Genomic DNA, 24404 nt, shown 5'->3' with positions numbered 1-24404 from the left:
GGTTCACTACAGAACAGGAAATGCTAACAATCTAAAATACTATTAACAGCTAAAGTGATCATTATCCACAACAGAATAATTCAGTAAATACATCAGAAGTGTGACTAGGAGAAGGAAGATGGGTCAATAACATTTTGTAGTGTATGTGTGTATATATATTTTAGTCATATATGCACAATAAATGTATTTATGTATATGCTAATGATCTGTAAAGTTCCACCATTGCAGATGCCTTTTACTGTTCTGTTCAATGTCAACTTAATACTGACTTTCTTCTGCAGTGTGCTTTGCAGCACTAGTGGTTTTTGATGTATCGCTGGTTTATTTTTCGCATCTCAAAAATCTCTGCCAAAACTGTGTTGTGTATTGTGTCTGTAATGTGTTGTGTCTTTGTCTAACATCTCTGACCTGCAATTCCATGAGCAGAAGAAGGAAGGAGAAAGATTCTTTTATGAGGTTTGTGATAGTAAGCATCTTATCCTTTACCTGGCTGTTTCCCCTCCAAATCCAAAGACCATTGCACTTCCTACTTGTTCTCATTTGCTTGTTTGGATCAGGCAGACCGTGAAATATTAGCTGAGCTGCCGCAGTCTTGTATTTCACAAACCAACATGAACATCTGGGGGCTTGAGGACTAGAGACGGTGCCGCAAGGGAAGGTCAAGCAGCTGTCACTGTCCCACCACCTACTCTGTAAATCAATCCCAAGGGCGGCTAGGATGAGGGGATATTTTTGTTTATAGTTTTATTTACATGGTTCCTAATTATTGTGGTAAGTGCGTGAGATGTATATAAAGCTAGGTTTGATTTCAAAGCCAAGGTCTCATTCATTTCTAAATTGATAGGCTGAAGATGCTTTTTTTTTTTTTTAATTGGAGTAGAGTTGCTTTATGATGTTGTGTTAGCTTGTGCTATCCAGCAAAGTGATCGGCTATACCTATACATATATAACCTCTTTTATGGAATTCTTTCCCATTTAGGTCACCGCAGAGCACTGAGTGAAGTTATATTGTAGGCTCTCATTAGTTATCTATTTTATACAGAGTATCAGTAGTGTGTATATGTCCATCCCAATCTCCCAATTTATTCAACTGCCCCCACTTCACACATGATGTTTGTTTTAATCCCGTAAAGACATGTATACATTTTCACCCCAATGTCTTTTTCATTATTCTCGAGCCTCAGTCTTTAGAGAAATGAACTATTTAGCATTCTACAAATAAGAAGCGCCAGGATACATGGATGAAGGTACAAAACTTCAAAAATGAACTTTTCTGAGCTATGCTGCCACTGCTGTCTCAGTCTAGTTTATATAAAATAAGGCTTCATTCCCCAAAGTGTGGTAATGGTTTTTGCCTGATTTGAGGGCATCAATCTCATTTTTAAAATTCTTTTGCTGAATCAGGTGAGCACTTGGGGCTCATAGCTGGAGATTCCCTTTTCAATTTAGTGATGTTTTATATTCAGACTTTAAGTCCACTTACTGTTTTGAAAAGTAGTGAAGAAAATACTGATTTTTTGTGTGTGTGGGAAATTCTCTCTTGCTTTAGTGAATTTTAAAGACCACAAATCATTTGAGGATAGAGTTATATTTGAAATGCCACATTTCCAGAAATTTCTCCTAATACTGCTACTATAGCATTACTATTTTGTGGTTGAACTCTGTGAGAGATATACTGCTGAGCTGAATGTTAACCAGACAAATTATGCCTGTATTTAAAGGAAACTGTGTGGGCCAAGCCACCTGCTAACCAAAAAAGCTGCGGGGCGGTTTGTTCACCAACCAAAATTGACTGCTTGTTTCAGATAAAATTGCCCATTTGAAATGTACAGGTTTTCGTGTGATAAATTGAGTTGCAGATCTGTGACTATATCACAGAGCTATATTGGAGAAAACGATGGAAGATGAGCTGAGCTGGGTGCCTTCTCCCTTTATAACTCTTGCAATGCCAGTTGTTAAACTCCTCATGCAAAATTTCAAGCGAAAATCAATTAAACAAATTAAATGAATGTCTAGCTCCTAAAAATGGAATTTGTTAGAGGGACAGCATTGACCCTAGCTCCTTTCTTTTCCTAATTTAAATATTTTTTCTCCCTTCCCTCCCCCTCTCTACCCTCTTTCTGTGTTCTTCTGTCTCCCTTTCTATGAAGTTTCTTTTCTGTTTTTCTTTTCTATTTTCATCTTGTGCTGCCAAGAAAAATCTTTAGGCAGGCCATGCCAGCTTTGTGTATGGGTTGAGGACATGTGAGGAAGAAGCTTGACTTGAACCCAAGTCTGAGCGTAACAGGCAGCTTCCCAGAGAGAAAGTATCTACCTTAATACTTGTTAGATGTTAGAATGATGTTAGAGTTGCTGATTGCTACAGTGAGCCTCCAGAACCTCAAAATAATAAGAGTCCTTTCATTCTAGTTTTCTACATGGCAATATTTAAATGGTTCCTTAACTTGAGTCTTTCATAAAGATGAAAAAGGATTTTATTGACAAAAACAAATTTGCTTTTTGATACTCAGAGTAGACACAGCACTTAATATAGGCATATTTGGTGGCCTTTAATGAGAAGACAGTGTGTTTGTACTATTGCCAGTTCCCAGTTGTTTCCTCACAGTGGGACTGGTTATAAAACCTCGACTATTTGCTAAGGAAAACTTTCTCAACTAGATTTTATCCTTCTTCTAGGAGTTTCTTGTTACTCTGTGCCCCACCATCTGTACTAGGCTGTGCACTTCTTGCTACAGAAAACTAATTAGCAAATGATTGCTTGTGCATTTTGCTCAAAATAGTTGTTGATGCCGCGTGTCCTTTAGTTGGCTTCTGACAATAGCGCGGCTGGCCCCTTGGACCACCTGTAAAGTGCCGGCCACTTGCAGGCCTGCTTGCATGACGCTGTAGCTCTCTGTCATTTTGACCCAACCACTGTTGGGGCAGTTACTCTTTCTTTGCAGGGTCAGTCTCTTTTCCCCCTGGAAACAGAAAGAGTGTTTAAAACTTCTTTTTTTTTTAAATTCACTCTCTGCGTGGAGTCCAAGATGGAAACATTGCCTAATGCTGTGACAGTCTTGGGGGTCATGCTGTTGACACTAACTCCAAATACAGCCACTTGAGCAGTCCTGCAGTAGCCTGTGGGTCCTGTAAGCACATTCTTTTTCAATGCCCTATTTAGAAAAAAGAATCAAAACAGAAGAGCAACTACTAAATTTCTGCTCTTATAGTCTCTTATAGTCTGCATACAAATTAAGAGAGCATGTTTTGACTTGATGACTCTCTGATTACTCTAGAAAATAGGAATTTTAAAAATTCATATAAACTATGAAGCAAACATATCCTTTAGGAATGAGGCCCAGAGTCTTTTTTTTTTTTTTTAAGTGCATCCCAGGTGGTCTTTTATGTTCATATAGTCTTATGAATCACTATAGTAAAACAGATAAAATAACCAAACTGTGGTAGGGACTGATTTGAGCTAGAAGTTAAATCATTTACGCCACAATTCCCATATGATATTACTTGTCCCTGTGTAACACTAACAGCAAAACAATCATCAGAATGCCAGGTGATAATTTTCATGTAGCCATTAACAATTGTTTTATCTTTCTGGGGCTTTCTTTCTATAATAGTTCAAATAGCTCAAAAATAAAACAGATATATTTTTGTATATATCATTTTAATAGCTTAATTTTGTCATGAGTATAACTCAGCGTATATCAATTGCAAATAAATACTTAGTCCTATATTCAATTTTTCGTGAAAACATATTGCTAACAGTCTACAGAAGGGACTTAGTTGCAGTTGCTTGATCTGCAATCTAATTTGCACAAGTACATGAAAAAGAAAATCAGATAATCCCAAATTTAATTTCTTTCCAGAAAGTTATGAGGTATTGGTTATTAACTTGCATTTTGGTAATTGGTTTAGAAGAATTATGACCATGCTGTGTAAGCAGAGGGTGCATTACTCCTTCACAATATTGCGATGATAAAATAATATTGAATAGTAGAATCTATAATTATTCATAGGCCTGCTATCCTATTAACTATACTTCAAATTCTAGAAGTTAGCCATTATTAATACATTTAGGAGAAATGGAGGGCAGGTATTTACTTAGCTAAATTCTCTCATTCTGCTGACCACAGAGCAGACCAAATAGGTGTTACAGCAACATTATTGTTATTGATATGTCTCGGAAGGATTAAATCTCTTGACTCATCTTACCTTGTTAAACTTTCCTGAACAGGGCTTGGAATCAGGAACATAATCCACCTATCCTAAAACTGTACATATTTTAATGAGCAACTTAATTATCTTTTGTTGCAGAGATGCAAACTATATTGCTCTTCATTTTTTAATGATGAATTCGATGTGTCAGTTAGAAACTGAATCTGTCTAAAAGTGAACACATGTAGGTGATTGAAATTCATTGTAAAACTTACTAGCCATACAGATGCAGCCTTCAGCTAAGCAACCTCTGATCAGAGAGGATAGAAATTGATTTCTGTTCTATTTCAATTGGCCAAGTTCTTTCATACTTTCTGGGCTGCAGGGGTTGAAGACCATGGCTTTAAGGGAAATAATACTTCGTGCCAGTAGTTTTTGAACATTAGCAGGTATGAGAACTGCCCAGAGAGCTAATTATAACACACATTGCTGAACTATTCAACTCAGTAGTTCTGGAGTTGGGCCGCGTGACTTATATTTCTAACAGATTCCCATGTGATGGTCTCTGGTTAGGAGACCACATTTTAAGAATTAATGCTCTTTGCTTTTAGGATAGCTACCAGGTACTTAGGAAGGGGCTCAGAATACCCTTATGCCTTATCTGTGCCTGACTCCTAACCCACCTACTTAAAATATTTTGAGTTTTGAGAACACGTTGGACTCAGTGTATTTGAACAGATCTTGATACAGCATGCAGTAGGCAGTGAAGTATTTGGATTAAGGAATATAATAATCTCAAAATATAGGTGACTAATTTGCAGTCTTATACAAATATCCAGCATTTTAAAAACTCTGGACTTCTGTGCTTACATTTTATATATAATTTTATTAAAGGAGGTGTTATAGTTGTAAAGAGGCTAAAAAATTTATGTTCAGGTTTCTGATCTTGTCTCACCCTTTCTCAATGTAAACAGATATAATGCCCTAGTTAATACGTTAAATGAGAAGCCATCCATGATTTCTCTTTTCCAGAAGTACAAAATAAATTAGAAAATAAAATTATCGAAGTAGGTACTAGATGTCATTAGATAATAAAGTAGTCAATTTTAACTAGTCATATTATGTCTTCCTGTTAGTTCCAAGTTATTTCATAAAGCAAATTTGCCAAGTTCATCCCATGTAATTGAAGTGTCTACTGGTGTCTGTTTTCTGTAGGATGACAGGAGTTGAGATAGGAAATAAAGATATTTAAATAACTGCTCTTGCTGTCCAGGATCTTCTAAGAAGGAGTGAGTCCTTATAAAACAACAGTCAGAGCAGAGCTCCCTGTTGGGCTCAGTGAAAGGGATTCTTAGAAGACAAATGCCTCCTGTTCTGCCTGAACCACTTTAAGTACCTCTTACCCTTGGGGCTGACTGCCTCAAGAAAAACAGAGATAAGAGCTTGCTGAACATGAAGAAGAATGTACTCCTTGATTAATTCATTCATCAAATTATTGATTTGCTGAACACCTATTATGAGCTGTATATTTTTACTAGACTATAGAGGTAACAATAATTAATAAAATGTAGACTCCCACCCTCAGAAAACGTTGAATTTATTAGGGAAGTCAGAACAATTAAAAAGATAAGGTTTATCAGGGGAATCCCCGTTTCTAAACTTGCAAATACATGTTTCAAAGGAGAGTTGTAATTGTTACATCTTCAGTTCAGCTCAGTCCTGTCTGACTCTGCGACACCATGAATCGCAGCACTCCAGCCCTCCCTGTCCATCACAAACTCCCGGAGTTTGCTCAAACTCATGCCCATCGAGTTGGTGATGCCATCCAGCCATCTCATCCTCTGTCGTCCCCTTCTCCTCCTGCCCCCAATCCCTCCCAGCATCAGGGTCTTTTCCAATGAATCAACTCTTCGCATGAGGTGGCCAAAGTACTGGAGTTTCAGCTTCAGCGTCAGTTCTTCCAATGAACACCCAGGACTGATCTCCTTTAGGATGGACTGGTTGGATCTCCTTGCAGTCCAAGGGACTCTCAAGAGTTTTAGCCAACACCATAGTTCAAAAGCATCAATTTTTTGGCGCTCAGTTTTCTTCACAGTCCAACTCTCACATCCATACATGACCACTGAAAAAACCATAGCCTTGACCAGACAGACCTTTGTTGGCAAAGTAATGTCTCTGCTTTTTAATATGCTATCTAGGTTGGTCATAACTTTCCTTCCAAGGAGTGTCTTTTAATTTCATGTTACATCTTATCCCACAGTAATTCAAAGAATCAACTCAAACTAGCTTGTTATTGTGTAAATAAAACTCAAAGGTGAGATGTATTTGGCTGAATTCAGTAAAAAGCAGGTATGTCTAGCTTCAAGAATAGAAAACTTGAATTTTAAGTGCTGGCCCTTTATTTTGGCAGCCTGAAGATACTACCTGGTTTCTTTCTCCTCCTAACCACTCTGCAATTACAGTTACTAAATTAGAATTAATAGAAAACTAAGAGAATGATGAGGGCCAAAAGGGCAAATCACTTGAGGCGATTTAATAAATATGATTGATTCTAGCACTACTACTACATAAAGTTCAGCTAACTGCTAAGCTGGCAATATTAAGGAAAGGTGCTCCCTTGGAGGCTGAGAGGCTTCTGGGTGGAAGATCCATGTCAAAATAAAATCCACACCCAAGCAGGTTCTTCTTGTTAACCTCATTTCCCAGCTCATTCTCCAGACAGCACAGGGTCACCCCCATGCCACTGAGCATCTTTTTAACTAAACTTCCTCTGAACTTTAAGAAAACTTCAGGGGAGAGAATGCAAGCCATAGCCAGAAGGGAGAGAAACAGAGTTCTACTTTAACTGCCATTTTCTATAATAGACCTATTTTATTGTCCTATTGTGGATCCCTTGCAATTTATGACTGCATCAACGAGCCATACATCAATGCAGAAACTTAGTAAAACTTTACTTCTCTAATCCAGCCAATTGTCCTTCTGCTTGGCAGAGTGGCTGTCAGGCACCTCATGCAGATGGCTCACTGAAGGCATTCTGCTGACTCGGACAGGTCCTCAGTTCAGTTGATTGAACAGCCTCTGTTCACACTGCTGAAGAGTGGCGAGATTCAGTAATGTGAGCAACTGAAAAGCAAAGACGGAGTGAGACAGGGCAAAGAGTGTTTGCAGAAAAAAAATCTGAATGTAAAGTTTGTGTCTCATTTCTTCTATTCCTGACATCCCTCCTCTGTCCTGATTCATTGTCAGCCAACAGGTAGAGCTAATAAGCCCATATTCCTTCTCAGTCAGGTTATTGTGCTTGCTTGTCTTTTTAATGACCTCAGTCAGAGAATTTCTTAAAAGAATATGGTTTCTTAGATTGCTTTTTCATCCTCCTGTGGCCTCCAAATGTGTCAAGTGAATGACACATCATCTAGACCTTGATTATCCCCATCCGTAAGAAAGAAATAATTGGACTATAGAATTTCTGAGGTTCATTCTAGTCTAACAATCTGTAATTATAAGGAAAAGAACCTTGTTAGCAACCCATAGAGTATAAGGTATCATAGGTGAAAAGAAGAAAAAAAAAAGTTTTAAAGAAAAGAATGTGATGTCTCTCATATAAGGCTTGAAGGTATTTTTAAAAGTTCAGAGAAATAGAAATAGAAAAAAATATCAATTTGCCATATTTCATTAACTCAAAACTATATTGAATGAACTATACAAGATGAGGCATTTTTTCCCTTCAGTTGTCTAGTCTGAAGAACCTAACTTAACATATCTCAAAGATATTTAGTTGGTTTGAAACACAGTGACAGTTGGTTTACTGCATACTCTCCTTAATTAGGATGTGAGACAGCTACTGCTGTTCTTCCACTTTTTGAAAGCAAGAAGTTAGGAGCATGATTTATATAATTGATACCTCTAGCATAACAGTTCATTCACATCTGAATGGCACAAAAATGTCATAGTCTATTTCTGAAAACAATCTTGTAAGTTCTTGGGGAGGTTCTCTCATATGAGGAATAAAAAAAGAAAGTAAAGACAGAGTTGCAGTGGTAGATCTAGGGCATAATTTTTTTTTTTGCAATGGAGAGAACCATGTGTTCTTTATTTCTGACAACATACCATAGTATCCATGCCGAATGCTATAGCTCTAGAAAGTGATTTAGAGCATTTCAAGGAGAGTCATTTCCTGCTGAATTCACTATGGAATTTTCACTGATTTCTCAATCATCTATTTTCAGTTGACCTAGGTAGTTTAGGATGGATAAATTCTGGTCAAGTAGAAGGACTGGAGAAAAGTGATATTTTCAAAATAAAATAAATAGGAAGAGTCCAGATAAGGCTGTAAGAAATTCCTTGAAGCACTTGCCTGGTTGAAAGTCAATAGAGGGGTCAGCAGATGCCATGATCAGATTTTGGCTTTATTAAAACAACTCTAGGAACAGTTAGGAGGATGGAATAGAAGTGAGAAAACAGCAAATACAACCTGGAGATGATTGCAACATAGCTTGGATGAGAAAAATTCTGCATCAGAAAATGAGGATGATAGGGCAAGTGGAGAAAACATTTCATAAACATTATCAGCCATATTTGATATTCAAGTAAATATGGAAGGAAGAAAGCAGAGGCGAGTCAAGATGGCTCTCAGAATTCTGCCTTAAACAATTGCATGCTATCAATCAAATCAGAGGCAATGAGAAGAGAAACTAAGGTTGGGCAAGTAGCAAGTTCTCTTTTTGATAGGTTGAGCTTGAAGTCATCAAAGTGGAAAAGGTTAACAGGAGAGAATATACTCAGGCATCCTGTTACAGCTGTTGGTGATGGTTTGGAGATCATTAGCATAGAGATGGGAGTTGAAACCATAGGCATAAATGTGATGGCTCAAAAAGGGAATAGAGTGGAAAAAAGAGGACTGGGAAGGAAAAATTGAAGACATTAATATATAATGAATATACAGAAGAAGTGAAGTCAATCAAAGAGATAGGCAAATAGGCAGAAAAATAGGAAATCTAGGAGAAGGTAGTCTCTGGAGAAACAAGGAAATAAAGAGGTTGAAAGAGAGTAAACAACAGTGTGAATGTAGTTTGAGTAGGATAAATAAAGTCACTGGTCTTAGCAAGTAAGAGATCATTGGTGATATGTGAATATTTCAGTGGCGTATCCAGAGCCAAACCACACTATAAAGGATTAATAAATATTTAAGAGATAAAAAGAGAGTTAATTTTACACTTATGTTGTGCAGTTTGAAGGTCAAGAAAAGAAAAAGATACTAGCTAGATGTCAATGAGAAAGTAGTTACAAATAAGTTGGGCTTTTCTTTTATAATTTGTTTACCTTTTATGTTAATATAAATGCTATTTAAGTATGATTTATACATTGGAATAATAAAAATAATAATGGAAAAACTGAAAATAGACCAGGATATTTGATGGAAACAAAATGCAAAAAAAGGAACTCAAGTTGAATAACATTCTACATTTCCTTTTTTTTTTATAGAAATAATGGTGAAGTTCACATTTACTGAAGGATTTTCTGCAAAAAATCTTGACAAGGGTGTGACACCCACAAGACTAATGACCAGATTTTGAACACTGTAAAGATAAGGGCCAGGGGACCTTCCTAATCTACATTTCTTTCAATGAGCAAATAACAGAACCCTAATGCTGATGAGCTGAACATAAGAAAGGGCAGTTTAGCAGCTTGTAGGAAAGAGAAAGGAAATGACAGAGTAATAAACACTGTGGAAAAGGAATAAAATTTCCACTAAAGACCCTTAGCTTCTTTACAGGAAGCCTTTATTTTTCAGTAGTTTGTACTGAACTATCTAAAGAATTTAAATTCAACTTTCCAACCCACTGGTTGTACCTTTAGTAAGAACTTAATGGTTGGTTCAACAATTACTGTTACAAGAGGTTGAAATAACATACAGTGCTGTAAAAAGAAAATCTAGTGGGGATATGGTAACCATATTTTTGGAACCAAGAAAATATCAGGATATAATCTGGCATGGTCTGGCAGTGACTCAAACACTTGAATTTAGGACTAACTTGGTAGCTCTAGAACATGTGGTTGCTAAGGAACGAAAGATTTCAAATGCAGAAGTATTCTGTTAATAAGTCAGTGCAAAGCATCAATCTAAGAAGGAGCACTCTGCATATCACAGTTACCTTTGAAGACTAATGACTCTTTGATATGGTAAAAATAAAGACCAGTAAATTCTTAGGCTTCCAGGGATGGATACCCAGAAGAGCAAGTTAAGTCAGGTAGAGTTTAGTGGAAGAGAGAGATTTATAGAACAGTTAAAGGGGAATGTTGTATAGACAGTGATAATGCAGAACACAATTAGTGCAAAAAAAAAAGTCACTAACTGCCTGGGGTTAGTGACACATGGGGTCAGATTTGCAAAAGAAGGTGTAAGCAAATTGTCTTTTAAAGAAAAGTGAAAGTGAGACTTGAGGACAAAGAACTTCAAAGATAACTTTGCCTACTAGCTATGTCTTCCAGAGAAGTCATTAATATCACCACAGCTCAATGCTATAAATAATCTCAGTGGTGTGAAAACAAAACCACACTTTATCCAGCCTAAATTTTGGAATTCCCCAACTTTTCAAAGTGTGGATAAAATCTGTTGTGAAAGTTGTACTATAAATTCAGATTTTGACCCAGTATTCTTAAATTTTCATGGAGTATGTTCCTCTTTATATGGAGTCACTTAATACTTTATTTCATTGCCAGCCAAGGTGTTCATGTACACATGCTAATACAGTTTCTAATTTAAAAAAATTTTAACTGTGGCTTTTGAATGCTTGAAATTTATTTTTTTTTGTTTTTCTTTTTGATTTTAATAATTCTAAATGGCAATATAAAAATGTGCAAATTATTTTTTGATGTTATATTCCTTATGGAACTAGGTTAAGTTTTAAGCATTTATTTAAAAAAAAAAGTTAGGTAGCTTTTTATCTTTCCAAAGTGGCCAGTAATTTGTAAAATATGCTATGGGGAATTTAGGCAATAAATAATCAATATATAATAAATAAATATATATAAGAAATTATTATTTCTTGTAAAATTTAGAGAGTTTGTAGGAGTAAGGAAAATTTTCTCAATTCAGACACAAACAAATGCAGAAAAACTCAAGAAATGGTAAATTTGCTGGCCAAAAAGATTGTTTTATAATTAGATGAGTATGATATTTATGCCCATTATTATTACAAAAGATCTCCAATTTACATATTGGCCTCAAAATTACTGTTTGTAGTTAGTGGTTTACTGGTGTGCTTTAAATAAATATCAAAAAACTAAAACCAAACTTTTTCTTTTTTTTTTCCTGTTTATATGACAGAAGCATTCTGGCTTCACCCACTTAAAAACTCATGCTTCTCTCAGGAAATGAAAACTGTCAGCCAATGTTTAAATTGCTATAGTTTGACAGTTTCAGATTTTCAAGTAATAACCAATTATTTGATAGGAAATTTCCACTCCCCAAATACCTAAGATAGACTAAAATGATTCATAGGAAAATAGGATAATTTCACCCAACTGAACTATTTAACCATTTTTGTATGACTTTAAAGTCATTATATTAACAGGTGAATAAGGTAACTCAAAGTGTATATCAAACTAATATGGGAACAAAATATACACTTTAAAAAAGAAGCAGCCCAATTTCCTGAAGAAACCCATGCTGTTGAAGGTGGCAGTTCTGTGGGGAAGGGCAGAACAACCACCTATCCCCCCAGCAAGGTTAACCAAGGAGTAGGGGACCTGGAGAAAATTCTTTGGGAGGTCTTCTCTCATTTTCTGTTGGTGAACATTTTTATCCAAGTGAAGTTAGGTTAAAACTGATAGGATAATAGCAAAAACACATGATTCAAAAATATAATCAGCTTTCATTGTTCCTAGGATTGGGGTGAACAATCCACATATGTTTTCTTGGTTAAGGGTTGGGAGATACAGTTTGCTACACTAATTGTGTTTAAATGCATATCAATGTCAGAGCTTTTTAAAAATAGGCAATATCTATTTTTTTATGAATTACTGCCTTGCTACTGGTTATAGCTGAATGGAACTCCCAAAGTATGAGGCTTAGGGTTATTTATTGTAAGTTTCCAACTTCTAAAGAAATCTGTATGTGTTAAGCTTACTTATGCATGTGTGGATAATCTCTAATGATAGAGGCAGGAAATGATATAGACCAGAAGAACAGCATTGACTTAGGGGCAGAGACTAACTAATGCTAAAATCACCTAGATTTAAGTGAAAATTGACATTAAGGATTGGTTCGATATAACCAGTAAAGTATCAGATTTTAAATGGAATATTTGGTTTCTATTTTTTTTTTTAGTCATGTAAGTATAACATAGAGCAATGCAGCTGCTGAGGCATATAGATAATACTTCTTCCTAATAACTTCTTAGTGTTAGAAAAGTTTCTTGGAGGACTGTAGGATTTATGATCAGTGTATTCTATTAGGGACAATTTTTGATCCTGGGTTAGCTTCCAGGAGTTTAAATTGATTTGTGTCATACATGTATTTGGTGTTCTTAGGTTCTCTTATTTATAGTAAGTCAGTCCTTCTTTCATTTGCCCTACTTCCCAAGGTTGTCTTTATCCTAAGCTCCTCTCCTCAGCGATAGACCAACTTGAGCAAGAACTATAGGTACTAACGGTAGGAAACTGAATTTCTGAAGACTCAAATGAAGATTGGTTTAAATTTCAAAGAATATTCTAGGTTTCCCTTTACATGAATTTCTATCAGCTAGATACAATACATGTTATATGTCATTATATTTTGACAACTAGCTTGCAAAAATATAATTAAAAAAGGATAAAATTTTCTAAAATGCTAGTAAAGTTTGTGTTCATCCATCACTTTAATTATAAAAAATTATGCCACATTAACAGTTTGGTGTTTTGTTTGTGTTTACTTATAGTGTAAGTTATTTTCTAATATTGATTAATATTATTTTAGAACTGAAATCAGATAAAAAGAATTTGGCTTTTACATTGTAAGAATAAGCATAATATGTCATCTTGATTTAATTATTTTTTACCCCCACCCCACACAAAAGAAAAACTTTAAAAATATATATATAAAATTAAATGGGAAACTTGAATCTTGAATTCTGAGTTAAAAATTGGCATCTAGGAAGAAAAGTTCGGCCTATCACTTATACAGAAACACACTGAAGCAATAGGATAATTGTTTATTACTTCTAATTCTGTACTTGGAAAAATATGAAAACTCCTTCAACTAAGGCACAACATAATGTACAAAAATTAATTTTTAGCAATTTAAAAAATTTTCACTGGTTCTATTTATTTACAGGGATATTACAGATGAAAATGTTTTCAAGCAACACACATGTTCAGCTAACATATGACCAGTTTTCTAAGTCATGAAATTATCATGTTCTGTAATATATTTTGTCATGCCTTGCATCCCACTGCTATAACCAACAAAGGCTTTGCTCTATAGCTCTTTTTTGTATGCATGCTATGCGTTTTAATCAATTTTTTTTCATAGTAAAACTTTTAATTTAATTAGAATTTTCTAAATTTTGCATTTGATTTCAAAGATTAAAGAAGTAAAGAAAAAAGGATATGTATGCCATGTTGTTTGAAGTTTACCTTTACAATAAGCAAAAATAACTTCATGCTTCAAAAAATAAAAACTACGCTTTCTCAGAACTCCAAAGTAATATTGTTTATGATCTCCTTGCAGTTAGATCCTGAAGCTAGTACTGTTCTAAAAGAACTTCAGGTTAAACTCAGTGGGGTTCTGGATGAGCTCAGTGTCACTTACGGTGAAAGGTAAGTGGCCTAAGTAATTACTATTCAAATGTATTATAACCATGTTTTCAGTGCTGTCTCTCTCCTCTGACTGTCTAAATCCATTTAACTTTAAGACTCAGTTTAAGCATCACCACCCCTGGAAAATCTTCCATGACCCTGCAATTTTATAGTGATGTCTTGCTGTTTGCTCCCCAGAACTCTGAGTATCCTACAGTTAGGAGCACTTACAACACTACACTCTAAGTTCTGGTTCACTTGCCTGTTTTCCTCTCATTACTGTATGTTTCTTAAGGGCAGAAATGACATTTCATTCCTCTTTGAAATTCTAGTTTTTAGAGCTTAGCAACTGGCTGTCAAAGGAATAGAGGAAGGAAGAAAGGCTGGGAGAAAATCTTTACATGCATGACAGGGATGAGTTGTATTCATGCCATTCATATCAGTGTGGTTCCTAAGAACTGAACTCTTAACCCCATAAATGAATTAAGACAGCCTGCTATGTTTTAGGCTTTAGAAATGTTAATGCAATTAGCTCATGGGAAACTACTAACACATCTATGTTATGTCTTCTTTTCCCATTAATTAAGTTTGCTTATAATGGTGTGGTTCTAAAAGAATGAGAAGTTCATTCTAGATAAACTTCATTTTGGTGTTATAGGAAAAAGCCATCATCTCATCAGCAAATGTTAAAATAGGAAACTAATCACTTATCAGTCATATCATTTGCAATATTTTCTCCCAATCAGTAAGTTGTGTTTTCATTTTGTTGATGGTTTCTTTTACTGGGCAGAAGATTTTAAGTTTAATTAGGTCTTGTTTGTTTATTTTTGCTTTTATTTCCTTTACTTCAAGAGACAGATCCAAAAATACCACTGTGATAGTGTTCTGCCTTTCCTTTCCTCTAGGAGATTTATATATAGTACCCTGTTTTGGGGTCTTTAATACACTTTGTTTGTCTTTGTATATGGTGTTAGAGAATGTTCTAATTTCCTTCTTTTGCATGTAGCTGTCCAGTTTTCCCAGCATGATCTATTGAAGAGACTGTCTTTTCTCAATTGTTTATTCTTGACTCATTTGTCATAGATTAATTGACCATAAGTGCATGAGTTTATTACTGGGCTTTCTGTCCTATTCCATTGACCTATGTGTCTGTTTTCATGCCAGTACCATATTGTTTTGATTACTGTAGTATTTTAATATAGTCTGTAGCATAGTCAAAAGTCAGGGAGCATGGTTCCTCCAGCTCTGTTCTTTCTCAAGATTACTTTGGCTATTTGAGATCTTTTGTGTTCCCATACAAATTTTAATTTTTCTTCATTTCAGTAGTGTGAAAAATGCCATTGTTAATTTGATAGGGATTGCATTGAATCTTTAGATTGCCTTAGGTAGTATAGTCATCTGAACAATACTGATTCTTCCAATATAAGAATATAGTATATCTTTGCATCTATTTGTGTGGTTTTCAATTTTATTTCATCAGTATCTTAGTTTTTGAAGTATAGGTCTTTTGCCTTCTTGAGTAGGTTCATTCTTTGGCTGGTTTGTTTGTTTTCTTGGATATAATGGTAAATCAAACACATCTTTGAAGAAGTTCATTAATTTCATACAGAATTTGCTTTAAGCATTAGTTCAATAAATATTGACTTATTATTTTAACCTATGACTTCAGTTCTCAAATAAGATTGAAATTTATTCTTAAGAAGGCTAGCTATCTCTTTGGAGTCTAGTCTTATTTGTGTATTTTGGAAAGACACATGCTTAACAGACATCTACTGATTAGTTTTGCCACTCTTAAATCAGAAAGACTAAAAAGAAAAAGACACAAAATATCATACTTTTTCTCAAATGTAGGGATGAAACAAAGTAAACTCTTGTGCTTGGACTCTTCAGTATCAGAGGTGTGTTCATCATCTTCATGGAGAGCCCCTTCACAGTTTAGATGCTGAGCCAGATGCAGTCTTGATGTATTGAGCTTTTAGGCTTCCCTTATAAAAAGATTATCATATTCTGTTGCCATGGATTTATTTCCCACACTACCAACCAAGTCTGTATCTCACACTCAGGGTGGGTAGGAAGTCCATGAGGATCAGTCTGATCATGCAGTAGAGTCAAACTGGATAATTTCAGTCTGAACCCACCTTTCTTTTAGTGTAAATTAGTGGTTGTGAGTTTTAAAATTAAGTGCATAATTAATTGCCCCAAATCCATTTCATATGCTGTTATTAAAACCCACAATTAAATTATTCTACTCTATGTAGCTGGCAGGATGATTTTTCAGGAAAGCCAGGGCAAAGCCAAACCAAACATCTGAAGCCTGGGTCTCTGGGTTATAATACATGCATAGGAAAACCACCTGGGAACTGAGACTAAGTGAGATAAAACTTCAGTAATATCTTAATGATGTTCTTAATGGTTTCTAAACCTTTGCCACTCAGATTTCTGCTTACGCACATATTTTGCAGTTTAGTCCTTTGGTTTATTCAGTTCAGCTCAGTTCAGTCGCTCAGTCATGTCTGACTCTTTGCGACCCCATGAACTGCAGCATGCCAGGGCTCCCTGTTCATCACCAACTCCCGGAGTCCACCCAAACCCATGTCCATCGAGTCGGTGATGCCATCCAACCATCTCATCCTCTGTCGTCCCCTTCTCCTCCTGCCCCCAATCCCTCTCAGCATCAGGGTCTTTTCCAGTGGGTCAGCTCTTCACATCAGGTGGCCAAAGTATTGGAGTTTCAGCTTCAACATCAGTCCTTCCAATGAACACCCAAGACTGATCTCCTTTAGGATGGACTGGTTGGATCTCCTTGCAGTCCAAGGGAGTCTCAAGAGTCTTCTCCAACACCTTCTTTTAATCTTTGGTACCAGTGGCTAGCTGTATTAAACAAATTTTAAAAATCAGGAACATTTCATAGGAATTCTGTGTGTGTTCTGTGGCTTCTCAAGTGCTCATAGAGTCTGTCATTATTATCTGGTACTGTGCGTGTGTGTGTGCATGTGTGTGTGTGTGTGTGCAGTCATTTCGGTCGTGTCCAACACTTTGGACTATAGCCCACCAGGCTCTTCTGTCCATGGGATTCTCCAGGCAAGAATATTGGAGTGGGTTGCTATGCTCTTCTCCAGGAGACCTTCTCAACTCAGGGTTTGAACCAGTGTCTTCTGCATCACAGGTGGATTCTTTACTGCTGAGCCACCCAAAGCCCTACTGATTAATAAAAACTTTTCAAGCAGAAAATGGATAGAAAAAAGACTCTTTAGGTGACTTTACCAAAAGTTGATAGAGACAAAATTTTCAGGTCAGATGCTAGTGTTGATTCAGCCTGGATTAATGGTAGGGTAGAAGAGCATTCTCTGTTATTCTCTGGTAATCCTTCCTCCATATGTCTGATCCCACACAGAGCTGTCTTCTCGTGGGTGTTTACCATATGGGTCTGTTGTAGGAGCCTGTTTGTACATTTTTGGATCATGAGTATCATAACTTCTGCTCAGTCAAGCCTCCACCTCAATTCACTTATTTAAGAATCAGTTCTAAGAAAGTAGCTATTTCAAAGGTGCTTAATACTACAGTCAGAAGGATCACTGATGACCTAGTGGTAAATCAACCAGGTCAAATGTTTTCCAACATGATTTACCTTTCCTATATATTGCTCCAAGTACCTACCACTACTTCTTGTTGCTGTTCAGTCACTAAGTCATGTTCAACTCTTTGTGACTGCATGGACTACAACACACCAGGCTCCTCTGTCCTCCACTATCTCCTAGAGTTTGCCCAGGTTCATGTCCATTGAGTCAGTGATGCAGTCTAACCATCTTACCCTCTGCCACCCCTTTCTCTATTTCCTCAATCTTTCCCATCATCAGGGTCTTTTCCAATGGGTCGGTTCTTTGCATCAGGTGGCCAAAGTATTGAAGTTTCAGCATCAGTCCTTCCAATGAATATTCAGGGTTAATTTCCTTTAGGATTGACTGGTTGTATCTCCTTAAAGTCCAAGGGACTCTCAACAGTCTTCTCCAGTGCCACAGTCTGAAAGCATTAATTCTTTGGCATTCAGTCTACTTTCTCATCATGCACAATTACTGGAAAACCATAGCTTTGACCATGTGGACCTTCATTGGCAAAGAAATGTCTCTGCTTTTTAATATGCTGTCTAGGTCTGTCATAGCTTTTCTCCCAAGGAGCAAGTGTATTTTAATTTCATGGCTGCAGTCATTGTCCACCGTGATTTTGGAGCTAAGAAAAGAAAATCTGTCACTGTTTCAACTTTTTCCCCATCTGTTTGCCATGAAGTGATGGGACCAGAGGCCATGATATTCATTTCTTGAATGTTGATTTTTAAGCCAGCTTTTGCACTCTTCTCTTTCACCCTTATCAAGAGGCTCTTTAGTTCCTCTTTACTTTCTGCCCTTAAAGTGGTATCATCTGCATATCTGAGGTTGTTGATATTTCTCTTGACAATCTTGATTCCAGCTTGTGACTCATCCAGCCCAGAATTTTGCATGATGTATCTGCATCTAAGTTAAATAAACAGGATGACAATATACAGTCTTGATGTACTCCTTTCCCAATTTTGAACCAGTCCATTGTTCCATGTCTGGTTCTAACTGTTGCTTCTTGACCTGCATACAGGTTTCTTATTATTATTACCCGGTAAATCCTTTTCACCATTCCCAAGATGTGATAATTTCCCAAGCTTTTAATTTACCCTCATTATCCTAACTGGATTTTTTCTTGCCTGCTGGTATGTGTATTGTAATTATACTTATTGTTGAAGTTGGGAGTAACAGACAACACAGAGGACTACTGGATATGCTCAGAGTCTCCGCTATTTAAATCTCTTACTATTTTCTACTGTTTACTTAGGAACTACCAAAGTTGGTGTAGGAGGATATAAAGAATGAAAACAATAATACTAAGGATCACACTTCACAGACTTAGTTAAATATTTTTTTATTCTTTCTTGAGTGCCTGCCTATGTTGGGTTAAAGTGTATTTAATAAGAACCTTGATGTTGAATTACATTGATTTGCTGCTGTTGTTGTTGTTCAGTCACTCAGATGTGTCCAACTCTTTGCCACCCCCTGGACTGCAGCACCCAGGGACAGCTTGCCTGTCCTTCACTATCTCCGGGAGTTTGCTCAAACTCATTGCCAATGAATCAGTGATGCCAACCAACCATCTCATCCTCAGTCACCCCCTTATCCTCCTGCTTTCAGTCTTTCCCAGCATCAGTATCTTTCCCAATGTGTCAGTTTTTTGCATAAGGTGGCCAGAGTATTGGAGTTTCAGCTTCAACATCAATCCTTCCAGTGAATATTCAGGACTGATTTCCTTTAGGATGGACTGGTTGGATCTCCTTGCATTCCAAGGGACTCTCAAGAGTCTTCTCCAAAACCACAGCTCAAAAGCATCAATTTTTTAGCACTCAGCCTTTTTTCTGGTCTGATTCTTATATCCATAAATGATTACTGGAAAAACCATAGCTTTGACTATACAAACCTTTGTTGGCAAAATGATGTCTCTGCTTTTTAATGCACTGTCCAGGATTTTCATAGCTTTTCTTCCAAGGAGCAAGTGTCTTTTAATTTCATGACTGCAGTCACCATCCACAGATATTTTGGAGCCTAAGAAAATAGTCTGTCACTGTTTCCACTTTTACCCATCTATTTGCCATGAAGTGATAGGACTGGATACCATGATCTTCAATTGTTGAATGTTGAGTTTTAAGCCAGATTTTTCACTTTCCTCTTTCACCTTCATCAAGAGGCTCTTTAGTTCCTCTTCACTTTCTGCCATTAGAGTGATATCATCTGCATATCTGAAGTGATTGATATTTCTCCCAGCAAACCTGATCCCAGCTTGTGCTTCACCCAGACCAGCATTTTGCATGATATACTCTGCATCTTATTTAAATAAGTAAGGTGACAATATACAGCCTTGACATACTCCTTTCCCAGTTTTGAAACAGTCCATTGTTCCGTGTCTGGTTTTAATTGTTGCTTCTTGACCTGTATACCAGTTTCTCAGGAGGCAGGTAAGGTGGTGTGGTATTCCCATCTCTTTAAGAATTTTCCAGTTTGTTGTGATCCACACAGTCAAAGGTTTTAGTACTGTCAATGAAGCAGATGTTTTTCTGGAATTCCCTTCATTTTTCTGTGATCCAACAGATATTGCCAATTTGATCTCTTGTTCCTTTGCCTTTTCTAAATCCAGCTTGTACATCTATAAGTTCTTGGTTCATGTACTGTTGAAGCCTCGGTTGAATGATTTTGAGCATAACCTTGCTAGCATGTAAAATGTCTGCAATTGCACAGTAGTTGAACGCTCTTTGCATTGCCTTTGTTTGGGATTAGAATGAAAACTGACCTTTTCCAGTCCTGCAGCCACTGCTGAGTATCGAAATTTGTTGGTATATTGAGTACAGCACTTTCACAGCATCATCTTTTAGGATTTGAAATAGCTCAGCTGGAATTCCATCACCTCCACTAGCTTTGTTTGTAGTAATGCTTCCTAAGGACCACTTGACTTCACACTCCAGGATGTCTGGCTCTAGATGAGTGATCATACTATCATGGTTATCCAGGTCATTAAGACCTTTTTTGTGTAGTTCTTCTGTGTATTCTTGCCACCTCTTCTTATTTGCTGTTAACTATCAGTATAATATTAGTTACTTCTGTAGATTGTGCAAGGAGAAATATTTCTTATTACTCATACTAATATTATTGCTTTTATTGGTTAATAGATTACTCCAGTGTAACACCTTGGGGTTGATTTTGCTTTTGTTGATATTAAGATAAAGTAATTGTTGAGCTTGACTGTTTTTGTAAAACAATTTATTATAGTTGCTTTACAATGTTGTGTTAATTTATGCCAAACAGCAAAGTGAATCTGCTGTAAGTATACATATATCCCTACCATTTTGGATTTCCTTCCCATTAAGGTTACCACAGAGCATTGAGTACCCTATGCTATACAGTAGGTTCTCATTAGTTATCTATTTTATATATGGTAGGGCATACATGTCAGTTTCAATCTCCCAATTCAGCCCAGCCCCTCCATGCCACCTTTGGTATTCTATATGTTTGTTTTCTAGGTCTATGTCTCTGTTTCTGCTTTTTAAATAGGTTCATCAGTACCATTTTTCTAGATCCCACATAATGCATTACTACAAAATTTTCCTTTTTTTCCTTTTCTCCTCCTGACTTCGCTCTGTCTGGCAGTCTCTAGATCCATCATGTCTCTACAAATGACACAGTTCCATTCCTTTTTATGGCTGAGTTATATATATCTCAGCCATACACACACACACACACACATATGCCACATCTTATGCCACATTTATATATATATATATATGTCACATCTTCTTCATCCATTCTTCTGTTGATGAAAACTTAGCTTGCTTTCATGTCCTGGCTATTGTAGTGCTGCAGTGAACATTGGAGTGCATATATCTTTTGAAATTATAGTTCTTTCTGGGTATATACCCAGGAGTGGGATTGCTGGGTCATATAGTAGTTCTATTTTTAGTTTTTGGAGGAACCTCCATAGTTTTATCCATAATGATTGTATCAGTTTACATTCCCACCAATAGTTTAGAAGGGTTCCCTTTTCTCCACACCCTCTCCAGCATTTATTGTTTGTAAATTTTTTGATGGCCATTCTGACCAGTGTGAGGTGATAGTTTTGATTTGCACTTGTCTGATAACTAGTGATGCTGAGCATCTTTTCATATGTCTGTTGTCCATCTGTATGTTTTCTTTGGAGAAATGTCTGTTTAGGTCTTCTACCCATTTTTGATGGTGTTCTTTGTTTTTATATTGAGCTGCAAGAGCTGTTTGTATATTTTGGAGATTAATCCCTTGTCAGTTGCTTCATATATTTTCTCCCATTCTGAGGGTGTCTTTTTGTCTTGTTTATGGCTTTGTTTGCTGTGCAAAAGCTTTTAAGTTTACTTAGGTGCCATTTGTTTATTTTTGTTTTTATTTTCATTAGGAAGTGAGTCAAAAAATTTTTGCTGTGATTTATGTCAAAGAGTATTCTGCCTATGTTTTCCTGTTAGAGATTTAAAGTGTCTGGCTTTACATTTAGGTCTTTAATCCACTTGAGGTTATTTTTGTGTATGGTGTTAGGAAGTGTTCTGATTTCATTCTTTTACCTGTAGCTCTGCAGTTTTCCCAGCACCACTTATTGAAGTGACTGACTTTTCTCCATTGTATATTCTTGCCTCCTTTGTCATAGATTAGGTGACCATAGGTGTGAGGGTTTATCTTTGGGCTTTCTGTCCTGTTTCATTGATCTGTATTTCTGTGTGTGTGTGTGTGCAAGTGCGTGCACATGCAGTACCATACTGTCTTGATTACTGTAGTTTTGTAGTACAGTCTGAAGTCAGGGAGCCTGATTCCTCCAACTCCATTTTTCTTTCTCACAATTGCTTTTGGCTATTTGGGGTCTTTTGTGTTTCCATACAAATTGTAAAATTTTTTGTTCTAATTCTGTGAAAAATGCTATTGGTAACTTGATAGAGATTGCTTTGAATCTGTAGATTGCTTTGGATAATATAGTTGTTTTCACAATATTGATTCTTCTGATCCAAGAATATAGTATATCTCTCCATCTGTCTGTCAGTCTTTCTTTCTTTCATTGGTATCTTATAGTTTTCTGAGTACAGATCTTTTGCCTCCTTAGGTAGGTTTATTCCTAGGTATTTTATTTTGTTGTTGTTGTCTCAATGGTAAATTGGATTGTTACCTTATTTTCTCTCCCTGATCTTTTTTGCTAGTGTATAGGAATGCAAGAGATTTCTGTGTATTGATTTTGTATCCTACAACTTTATCAAATTCATTGATTAGTGCCAGTAGATTTCTGGTGGCCTCTTTTGGATTCTTTATGTATAGTATTATGTCATCTGCAGATAGTGACAGTTTTACTTCTCTTTCAATTTGGATTCTTTTTCTTCTCTGATTGCCATGGCTAGGACTTCCAAAATTATGTTGAATAATAGTGGCAAGAATGGACATCCTTGTCTTATTCCTGATTTTAGAGGAAATGCTTTCAGTTTTTCACCATTGAGTGTATTGTTATTAATAGCTGTGGGTTTGTCAAATATGGCCTTTATTATGTTAAGGTAAGTTCCCTCTATGCCTACTTTCTGAAGAGCTTTTTAATTGTAAATGGGTGTTGAATTTTGTCAAAAGCTTTTCCTACATCTATTGAGATTATCATAGAGTTTTTATTCCTCTGTTGGTTAGTGTGGTGTATCACACTGATTGGTTTGTGTATGTTGCAGAATCCTTGCATCCCTGGGATAAATCCCACTTGTTCATGGTCTATGATACTTTTGTGTGTTGTTGGATTCTGTTTGATAGTACTTTGTTTGGGATTTTTGCTTCTGTGTTCAGCAGTGATACTGGTCTGTAATTTTTGTGGATGTGTGATATCTTTGTCTAGTTTTGGTATCAGGGTGATGGTGGCCTCATAGAGTGAGCTTGGGAGTGTTCCTCCCTCAGAAGTTTTTTTCTGGTTTTTTTTTTTTTTTTTTGGAAGAGTTTGAGAAGGATGGTTGTTAGCTCTTCTCTAAATGTTTGATAAAGTTTACCTGTGAAGCTATCTATTCCTGAACTTTTGTTTGCTGGAATATTTTTAATCAGTTTCAATTTCACTGCTGGTGATTGGTCTGTTCACATTTTATGTTTCTTCCTGGTTCAGTCTTGGAAGGCTTTGCCTTTCTAAAAATCCGTCCATTTCTTCCATTTTATTGGTATACAGTTGCTTGTAGTAGTCTTACTATCCTCTGTATTTCTATGGTATCAATTTGTAATTTCTCCTTTTTCATTTTTATAGGGTTGGCCAAAATATTTGTTTGGGTTTTTTTCTGTAAGATGTAATAGGAAAACTGGAACAAACTTCTTGGCCAGCCCAATAATTTTACAGATTTGGGGCCTCTCCCTTTTTTGTTGATGAGTCTGGCTAAAGGTTTATCAGTTTTGTTTATCAAAGAACCAGCTTTTAGTCTTATTGATCTTTGCTATTGTTTTCATTTCTATTTTACTTCTGTCCTGAATTTTATGATTTCTTTCCTTCTGCTAACTTAGTATTTTCTGCTTGTTCTTTCTCTAGTTGCTTTAGGTATAAGGTTAGGTTGTTTGAGAGTTTTCTCATTTCTTAAGGTAGGATTGTATTGCTATAAACTTCCCTCTTAGAAAAGCATTTGCTGCATCCCATAGGTTTTGGGTCATCATGTTTTCATTGTCATTTGTTTCTATGTATCTTTTGATTTCCTCAGTGATCTCAGTTATTTAGTAGCATATTAGCTAGCCTCCATGTGTTTGTACTTTTTACAGTTTTTTTCTTGTAATTGATGTCTAATCTCAGTATTGTGGTTGGAAAAGATGCTTGTTATGACTTCAAATCTCTTATATTTGTCAAGACTTGATTTGTGACTCAAGATGTGATGTATCCTGGAGAATGTTCCATGTGCACTT

General features: G+C 36.3%; 1 protein-coding gene across 3 annotated transcripts in view; it reads left to right on the top strand.

Moving 5' to 3' along the window:
- Window positions 1-24404, top strand: part of UNC13C (unc-13 homolog C) — a 655668-nt gene that overhangs the window by 550813 nt on the left and 80451 nt on the right. For all 3 annotated transcript variants that reach the window (XM_070469257.1, XM_070469256.1, XM_070469255.1), the window contains one exon: window positions 13859-13947. In XM_070469257.1, coding sequence (XP_070325358.1) covers window positions 13859-13947 — 89 coding nt within the window. The remainder of the gene's footprint in view (window positions 1-13858; window positions 13948-24404) is intronic.

The sequence above is a fragment of the Odocoileus virginianus genome, chromosome 6 (genome assembly GCF_023699985.2).
Source record: "Odocoileus virginianus isolate 20LAN1187 ecotype Illinois chromosome 6, Ovbor_1.2, whole genome shotgun sequence".
In the NCBI taxonomy this organism is placed as follows: Eukaryota; Metazoa; Chordata; class Mammalia; order Artiodactyla; family Cervidae; genus Odocoileus; species Odocoileus virginianus.
The sequence above is the reverse complement of the archived record's forward strand: the minus strand, read 5'-3'. Positions and strand labels throughout refer to the sequence as shown.